This window comes from Capricornis sumatraensis, chromosome 20, assembly GCF_032405125.1.
Source record: "Capricornis sumatraensis isolate serow.1 chromosome 20, serow.2, whole genome shotgun sequence".
In the NCBI taxonomy this organism is placed as follows: Eukaryota; Metazoa; Chordata; class Mammalia; order Artiodactyla; family Bovidae; genus Capricornis; species Capricornis sumatraensis.
In genome coordinates, this window is record NC_091088.1 from 8,371,663 (window position 1) to 8,380,032 (window position 8,370).

Sequence of the window (8,370 nt, forward strand, 5' to 3'; positions counted from 1 at the left end):
TGAACAACTGCAGACCAACTCAATTACTTGTCCAAGGTCCTCCAGACTATGAGAGACTGAACTGGGGCTCAAATCCTGCCCAGACCTGGCTGCTGCTCAAAGGGCCCCTCCGGAAGCAGGGCCTGGAGGAGGAAACCTGACTGTCCTTTCCCCTTAGCTGGTCGAGGGCCACCTTGGTCGGCCCCACCTTTACTGTTCTCACTGGCCCAAACTTGGCCGTGGTTGCAGCTGCTGCCATCCCAGGCCCTGATGCCAGGCCTGCTCTGGCACATCCTACCCAGTGGGGCACATGCCCAGGAAAGGGATTATCACATCAAGGTCTTCAGATAACAGCCTGGTGCACAGGGATATAATAGGGAGCCCTGCAGCAGGCACCCCACACCTCTCTGAAGGCAGCACCATGAACTTCCTCTGGCTTCTCTCCTGCTGCGCCCTCCTGGGCACAGCCTTTGGTAAGTACCTGGGCAGGCAGAGGCCAGAAAGGCTGTCTCCCCTTCCACCCACTGTTGGAAGGGGTGCTGGCTCCAGCAACCCCCAGATCAGCAAAGGGCAGCGGGGTCCCTGCTCCCAGTTCACCCATGCATTGTTGGTGTTAGCCTGAGCGGGTCTTTCTCCCTCTCTGAGTCTCACATCCCTAGAATGAGGAAGCTGGGAAGACTGGACCACACCATCCAGCGTGAAGTCCCCAGGGTGGAGGTGGATCTTCCTGTGTGCAAGGAGCGTGGACCCTGTTCAAGGAGGGGGAGCACTTCCAGAGGGCCAGAAAGTTCTGGGCGGTGTGATAGGGCTGGGGTCAAACCCACAGAGCCCAGCCTCCTAGCCCATGCTCTGGCGCTGCCACCACATGGCACTTGGTCTGCTGGGCCTGAGACTCACATCGGCCTGTGCTGTCCCTAGGGTATTCCTGGAGCCATGGGTCCTGGGTGAGACCTTGGCCTCCACTCCTCACCCCTTCCTCCCTCCTCAGGCTGCGGGGTCCCCGCCATCCAACCTGTGCTGAGTGGCCTCGCCAGGATCGTCAACGGGGAAGAAGCTGTCCCCGGCTCCTGGCCCTGGCAGGTGTCCCTGCAGGTGAGCGGGGTTCTGTGCGTGAAGGGGGAGGAACGGGGGGGTCAGCTGGGCAGGGGGCCGCTGCCTGAGTCAGTGCTGCTGGTGTCCAGCACGTGCTGACTCTCCCCATCTTCCTCCAGGACAGGACCGGCTTCCACTTCTGCGGGGGCTCCCTCATCAACGAGAACTGGGTGGTCACCGCCGCCCACTGCGGTGTCACGTGAGGGCCCAGGGTCCCCAGGAAACCCTTTGGGGTGGTTTCTTCCAGCACTGAGGTCTTGCCCTTTAATGCCATTTCCCAGTTTCTTTTTGTTTGTTTCTCCTCCCCCGGGGTCTCCTTCTCTCCCAGGCCAGGGTCTCCCCTGGAGCGGAGGGCAGGCTGCCCCTAGCCAAGCTGGACAACTAGTAGGCTTCGAGCCCCAACTCCGAGGTTCTCACCTGCCTGCCCCGAGGCTGCTCCGCATGCTCGGCAGCCTGAGCTGCAGCTTCCACATCTGGCCGCCCGCTTCCCAGGTTCTAATTTTGAGATGTGCAGCAAATCCAGGTCCTGCCGGTCTCCCGGCGTCATGTGGAAAACACGAGGCAAGTGAGACTGCACAGTGGAGACGCCGAGCTTCAAGCTCCAACTCACACCACACCCCTGTGAGGACATGCACAAAGACACGCAGATGCCCACACACGCGTGCCCCGACGCCATGCGTACTCCGTGCCCCACCTACCCGCCTCCAGCGGGAACCCCTCTTTTCTCTGGTTCTCTTCAGAACCTCCGATGTGGTCGTGGCTGGGGAGTTTGACCAGGGCTCAAGCTCTGAGAGCATCCAGAAGCTGAAGATTGCCAAGGTATGGTGGCCCCCAGGATCGTCCAGGTGTGACCCCAGGTAGGGCGGTCCCTCGGGAGTGGCCGCCCACACTAAGTCCCAGATACTCCAGCTCCCCTCGGTTACCCTGATACCCCATCATGATGGGGCAAAGCAGAGGGCAAGGTGTGCGAGGCTCCAGGAAGGGAAGGTCTGCACCTTGAGCCTGGGCTGGGGTTCCTGGGGCCACAGGAGGTGCTGCCGAGTGGAGCAGGCTGTCGTCTAGGGAGGGGCGCTGACGCCATGAGGGGTCTCCCAACGCCGCCAGCTTCTTCCCTTCGCGACTTCTCCCCAGACCCCAACAGCGGCTATTTGTCTCTCCCCCACCCACACACACACACAGGTTTTCAAGAACTCCAACTACAACTCGTTAACCATCAACAACGACATCACCCTGCTGAAGCTGTCCACGGCTGCGAGCTTCTCCCAGACTGTGTCCGCTGTGTGCCTGCCTAGCGCCAGCGACAACTTCGCCGCCGGCACGATGTGCGCCACCACAGGCTGGGGCTTGACCCGATACACCAGTGAGTGAGGGGTGACCACGGGTGGGCTGGCTGGGAGGTGGGGAGCACAGTCGCTGACCACCCACCCTGCCCTTCCAGATGCCAACACCCCTGACCGGCTGCAGCAGGCATCCCTGCCCCTCCTGTCCAACACCAACTGCAAGAGATACTGGGGCACTAAGATCACCGACGCCATGATCTGTGCGGGCGCCAGCGGTGTCTCCTCCTGCATGGTAGGGCCTCCCAGCCCCCAGGGAGGTTCAGGCCAAGGGCTTGGGCAAAGACGGAGGAAATGGAAGCTGTAGGCAGCCCTCTTTCAGGGCCTGCCATTCTCTTCCGGAGCATTCCTGCCAGAGTAGTTGGGAAGACAGACCTCCTGGAGAACCCCCGGTGACCTCAGCAGAGGGGTACTAGAGCAGGGGCCTCTGCTCTCAGAGCTTCAAGCTCCATGTTACAAGATGCCCTTGATATCTGCGTCTGAGCAGTGGCACTTCCTGATCTTGTGCAGTGCACAGCCTGGGCAGCAGAGCATGGCGGCCCTAAAGGCTCTTGAAGGGGCTTGGCAGACCTTTCTCTGTCCCTGTGGCCCCGTGACCAGCAACACCTGTACTTTCCTCCTGTCAATCAAACCTGCTCTATTGAGCCTCTGTTATAGGACCCCAGGGGGTGACCCAGATTTCCAGGGGCACAAACCACAGGCGCTGCTGAAGTTTCTTTCACAATCCTTCTAATATGCATGTGCTGAGCTTCCACTGGCTGGCTGGCCTGGGACTGGGTGCTGGGAACAACGTTCACGAGTCTGGCCTGCCAGCTCCAAGCCCCCTCCTCCCTGTCCTGCAGGGCGACTCTGGCGGCCCCCTGGTCTGCAAGAAGAACGGAGCCTGGACCCTGGTGGGCATCGTATCCTGGGGCAGCAGCACATGCTCCACGTCCACCCCTGGCGTGTATGCCCGCGTCACTGCTCTCGTCAACTGGGTGCAGCAGACCCTGGCCGCCAACTGAGCCCCCAGCCTCACGCTGGCCTGCCTGCCAACCTTGCTCCTACATAGCCACAATAAACCAGTGGAAGACATGTTGATGGTGTCTGTGTCCTGTGCTGGGGTTTCTGGGAGTTCATTCTTCTCCTGAAGTTGGACCTTCTCTGAACCAGGTGGCAGGCGGTGTCCAGGAGGGCCCCTTGTTAGTCCACCTCCCACGAGTGGCCAGAAGGGGTGCACACAGATGAGGGGGGCACCTTGGCCTCCTGCCTCCCCGTCAACCCTTGGCTCCTTGTGCTCAAGGCCTGCCCTGGGGAGGGGGCACCTGGGGGTGGAGTCCGGTGCTGGCCCCACACACTTGTGACTCCAGGAAACTTTCCCAGGAGTGGCCCCCAAGGGCTGTCTCTTTCCCAGGCCTGCGCTGCAGTCAGGTGCTTCTCAGCCCAAGGTCTTCTGATAAGGAGGGGATGGCGAGGCAGGCTGCGATTGGTGGGCTGGGGCAATATATTGGGGGTCCCTCGGGCAGACCCCATCTCCTCTGTTGAGCCGCACACCATGGCCCTTCTCTGGGTTGTCCTTGGCTTCTTCCTCTTTGGCAGCAGCTTCGGTAAGTGCAGGGCTCAGGCAGGCCTGGCAGACCCCGGTCAAGCCTCGGCCCCGCCCTGGCCCCAGCCCCAGAAGCAGGGGACACGAGGGTCCAAGTCCTCATGCCTTGAACCACCCCTGCCGCCCACCCCTCCAGGTGCCCCTCTGACCCTCCTCGGGCACCTACCCCTGGCTCCCCACTCCTCCGCTGGGCCTGGGGCCCCCCGCCACCTGGAGGTCCCTTGGACTTCTGGTCTGGTCTCCTCCATTCGCTCAGAAGCCTTGGGGTGGTCTGGGCTCCTCTATCCTCCAAACCTGCCACCAAGCCATGTGAATTCTGCCTCAGGGATGTTCCCCAGGCCCATCCATCTTGCCCGGCCCCTCCACCCTCTGGGTTTGGACACACTCCTGGGTTGATGCCACCCCACCTGTGGCAATTGTTCAGTCGCTAAGTTGTGTCCGACTCTTTGCTATCCCATGGGCTGCAGCACACCAGGCTTCCCTGTCCTTCACCATCTCCCACAATTTGTTCAAACTCATGTCCATTGAGTCCGTGATGCCATTCAACCATCTCATCCTCTGCTGCCTCCTTCTCCTCCCGCCTTCAATCTTTCCCAGCATCAGGGTCTTTTCCAATGAGTCAGTTCTTTGCATCAGGTGGCCAAAGTACAAGGTAATACCCTCACCCAAAGCTGCTCCCCCTGAAGACTCAGAGGCCATGAGAGCACCCAGGACTCACACAGGACATCCCAGCCTCTGGGAAAGGATCCTGGGCTCAGAGGGGACGGACACCCCCCTCAGGGCACACAGCAGGCCGGGGAGCCTGGGCCCCAACTGCAGAGACCCTCCGCTTCAGGGACCATCCACAAGAGTGCCTAAGGGCAGTTGTCAGCTAGCCGGGAGGGGGCTAAATGTCTTGCAGCAGACAAAGCTCTGGGTGCCAGGGTGCCGCGGAGGCCTGGAAGAGCTGCGTCTGCACCCTGATACCCCTTGAGGCACCATCTACAGACCAGCCACCCCATCTCTGCCCCTCAGGTTGCGGGGTCCCCGCCATCGACCCTGTGCTGAGCGGCCTCTCCAGAATTGTCAACGGGGAGGACGCCGTGCCCGGCTCCTGGCCCTGGCAGGTGTCCCTGCAGGTGAGGGGGTGCTGAGGAGGGGCAGGTTAGACAGAGGGGGCTGAGGTGGGAGAGGCAAGGCTGACTCTCTCCCACCCCCTCCCCAGACCAGCTCCGGCTTCCACTTCTGCGGGGGCTCCCTCATCAGTGAGGACTGGGTGGTCACCGCCGCCCACTGCGGGGTCAGGTGAGGCCCCACTTCACCTGCTCAAAGGGACCACCTTTACCTCCCAGCCCCAAGCAGGCTCAGGGAGTGGGCACGGGGCTACTGGCGGGGGGTGCCAAGGGGCTGGGGGCGGCTGCTCTTGTTCCCCACCTGCAGGCAGAACAGTCTCCAGGAAAAGCCCCCCCATCCCCCAACCCCCGCCAGCACCCCGGCCTCCAGACCCCAGCTTGGTCCAGGACAGCGGGTCTGGGCCTCTGCCTTCACAGTACAGATGGAGAAACTGAGGCCCAGGGAGAACAGGGGTGCCCTGGGGTCCCCGCACGACTGGGTAGCCCGGGTGGTCTCGCCCACCTGGCACAGTGCCCAGGCCTCTGCGGGGGCAGCTGTGAGCCTGTGCTCCGACTGTGGCTTTCTTCCTAGGAAGGGTCACCTCGTGGTGGCCGGGGTATCCGACCAGGGCTCCGAGGAGGAGGCCGGCCAGGTGCTGAGGGTCGCCGAGGTACTCACGGTTGGGTGGGCGGTGTGGTGGGGGAGTGCTGGGGCGGGGAGGAGGGGGCTGCTGGGTGGGGGGTCGTGGACTTGAGGACCCTGACCAGCGGCTGTGCTTCACCCCGCCGGCACCTTTCTAGACCGACTTTCTGTTCTTCTTCCCAAACACAGCTCCCTTACAAACACTCAAGGTTGTTTTGCTCATCGTAGGAAAATGCAAAATATGTCACATGCCACTCCCCCCATTTGGTCTGTTCGGCCGCATCCGTGTTCCCTCAACACCCTCTGCACCCCCACCCCCCAATCGCTCGCCTGCGCCCCCGCGGCCCCGCCCCCGTGGCCCGCCCAGCCCCCGCTGTCCTGCGCAGGTCTTCCAACACCCGCAGTGGGACCTGCGCGCCGTGCGCAACGACGTGGCCCTGCTGAAGCTGGCAGCGCCCGCCCGCCTCTCCGCCGCCGTGGCCCCCGTCTGCCTGCCCAGCGCCGACGCCAGCTTCCCCGCGGGCTCCCTGTGCACCGTCACCGGCTGGGGCAAGACCCGGTACAATGGTGAGTGTCCGTGAGGACTGCTCCGGGCCCAGACTCCAGTGCTTCCAGCTAAGTCCTGAGCACAATCGTAAATCGCAACAATCAACCTTCCGTTTCTTTACTTAAAGAAAGCTAAGGTGAAGTCGCTCAGTCGTCTCTGACTCTTTGCAACCCCCTAGTCTGTAGCCCACCAGGCTCCTCTGTCCATGGGATTTTCCAGTCAAGAGTACTGGAGTGGGTAACCATTTCCTTCCTGAGACGATCTTCCCGACCCAGGGATTGAACCCAGGTCTCCCGCATTGTAGGCAGACGCTTTACCCTCTGACACACTGGGGAAGTCCACTTAACCCTCTTTATTAAAAACCTATCAAGCAAAAATAAAAACAAGCCATATATACCTAAACAGTTTCCAAAGAGACACCTAAGCTCCAGCACCTAAGTGTCACCCCTCTAATCTGCACGGAGGTAGAGTGAGAAGCGTGGGTGTGCCCAGCATCCCTGGAGTCTGCGCCGGGAGCCCACGGTCCAGGCCACCTTCAGACTCCAGCCTCCGCAGGCTCTTCCTCTGTCCTGAGTTCCTCCACCACGGCCACAGCCTACCAGCTGGTCCTTCAACACAACGCGAGCAGCCCAGAAAGGGCAGAATAGGGAGGCGCTCCCTCACGGGTCCCCCCAGTGTCCCCAGGCAGAGGAGGGCTGGGGAGGAGGGATGGCCCCTCTGCCCACACGCAGGGCCCGGCTGGCCCGGGACGCAGGGGCCCGGCAGGCAGGACTTGCTTGACCAACTGTGCTGGGAGCGCAGACCCATTTCCTGGTGTGGAATTGGAGAGGGACCGCCTCCCAGACTCTTGGAAGGTGGCGCTTAGCACCTACGATTGTCATGATGGAGGACCACACCGCGGGAGGGCAGGGTTCCAGCGGGCGCTGGTCTCCTCCCTGGGCCCTGACCCCACACCCTCTGTCCTTCTAGCCTTCGATACCCCTGACAAGCTGCAGCAGGCCACCCTGCCCATCCTGTCTAATGCCGACTGCAAAGAGTTCTGGGGCAGCAAGATCACTGACGTGATGATCTGTGCGGGGGCCAGCGGCATCTCCTCCTGCATGGTACTGCCTGCTACCCTGCCCGCCCTCACAGGTTCCCCCCTGGTCAGGCCAGGAGGGCCAGCCCCTCTGCCACGACCTCCTTACCCTCATGCCCTGCCTGGTGTCCCAGTGAAGGCGTGGACCAGCACTATCAGAGGCCCCTGGTGAGAGCTGGCTCTGACCAGGTGTGGTATGGTGCTTCCAGACGGATTTAATTTCATAGCAACCACACAAGATGGACATTTCCATCCATTTTACAGGTGATGGGGAGGCTGAGAGGATCAGCCCCCGCCCCAGGCCCCCCAGGAGTAGGGGGCAGAGCTGCCATCTGAGCAGGTCCGAGTGTCTGTGCACAACCTCTGGGCCCCCACTTGCCCTTCGTCTGCATCCCCTGGACTAGGCCAGGTCTGGGCACAGCAGGGCCCTGGCACCTTCTTTCTGGCTTGGACACAAGTCCTGTCTCCTTCTGCAGGGCGACTCAGGCGGCCCCCTGGTCTGCCAGAAGGATGGAGCCTGGACCCTGGCGGGCATCGTGTCCTGGGGCAGCAGCCGGTGTAGCCCATTCTTACCTGGCGTATATGCCCGGGTCACCAAGTTCATTCCCTGGATTCTTGAAGTTCTGGAGGCCAACTGAGCCTCTGCCCCACCCCAGCTCCCATCTGTGTAAAACCCAAATAAAACTGCTTGCATCTTCACCTCTGCGTCTTCACTGGGCTGGATGAAGGGTGAGAGGGTGGCCGCCCTTCCTGAGGGCCCTCTGGAGTTCAGAGCTGAGAGGGCTGGCAGATCGCCCAGCCCTATGCCCTTCTTCACGGAGATGGGGAGTGAGGCCCAGATTTACACGCATCACGGTGACAGCTGGTCCCCTCGTGGGAGGAGGGCACGGCAACCCACTCCAGTGTTCTTGCCTGGAGAATCCCATGGACAGAGGAGCCTGGTGGGCCACAGTCCACGGGGAGTACAGTCCACAAAGAGTCAGACATGACTGAAGCAACTTAGCAGGCACTGGTCCCC

At 61.8% G+C, this 8,370-nt stretch overlaps 2 protein-coding genes across 2 annotated transcripts; both read left to right on the top strand.

Moving 5' to 3' along the window:
* The first annotated feature begins 400 nt into the window (after nt 1–400).
* Nucleotides 401–3,412, top strand: LOC138096401 (chymotrypsinogen A). The gene is made up of 7 exons (XM_068992577.1): nt 401–452; nt 968–1,071; nt 1,191–1,270; nt 1,812–1,890; nt 2,251–2,431; nt 2,510–2,643; nt 3,251–3,412. The coding sequence occupies exons 1-7, from the start codon at nt 401–403 to the stop codon at nt 3,410–3,412; spliced, it is 792 nt and encodes a 263-aa protein (XP_068848678.1).
* Nucleotides 3,413–3,942: 530 nt separating this feature from the next.
* Nucleotides 3,943–7,990, top strand: LOC138096143 (chymotrypsinogen B-like). Its single transcript, XM_068992221.1, has 7 exons — nt 3,943–3,994; nt 5,008–5,111; nt 5,198–5,277; nt 5,677–5,755; nt 6,114–6,294; nt 7,244–7,377; nt 7,829–7,990. Exons 1-7 carry the CDS (start codon nt 3,943–3,945, stop codon nt 7,988–7,990), a joined length of 792 nt encoding a protein of 263 aa, XP_068848322.1.
* Nucleotides 7,991–8,370: the final 380 nt, after the last annotated feature.

Excerpts from the sequence above, each read along its gene's own strand:
- LOC138096401 (XM_068992577.1), top strand. The coding sequence starts at position 401 with ATGAACTTCCTCTGGCTTCTCTCCTGCTGCGCCCTCCTGGGCACAGCC. Across the intron at positions 453-967 it reads CCTCCTGGGCACAGCCTTTG|GCTGCGGGGTCCCCGCCATC; the intron begins GTAAGTACCTGG and ends CTCCCTCCTCAG. Across the intron at positions 2,644-3,250 it reads GCGGTGTCTCCTCCTGCATG|GGCGACTCTGGCGGCCCCCT; the intron begins GTAGGGCCTCCC and ends CCTGTCCTGCAG.
- LOC138096143 (XM_068992221.1), top strand. The coding sequence starts at position 3,943 with ATGGCCCTTCTCTGGGTTGTCCTTGGCTTCTTCCTCTTTGGCAGCAGC. Across the intron at positions 3,995-5,007 it reads CCTCTTTGGCAGCAGCTTCG|GTTGCGGGGTCCCCGCCATC; the intron begins GTAAGTGCAGGG and ends TCTGCCCCTCAG. Across the intron at positions 7,378-7,828 it reads GCGGCATCTCCTCCTGCATG|GGCGACTCAGGCGGCCCCCT; the intron begins GTACTGCCTGCT and ends CTCCTTCTGCAG.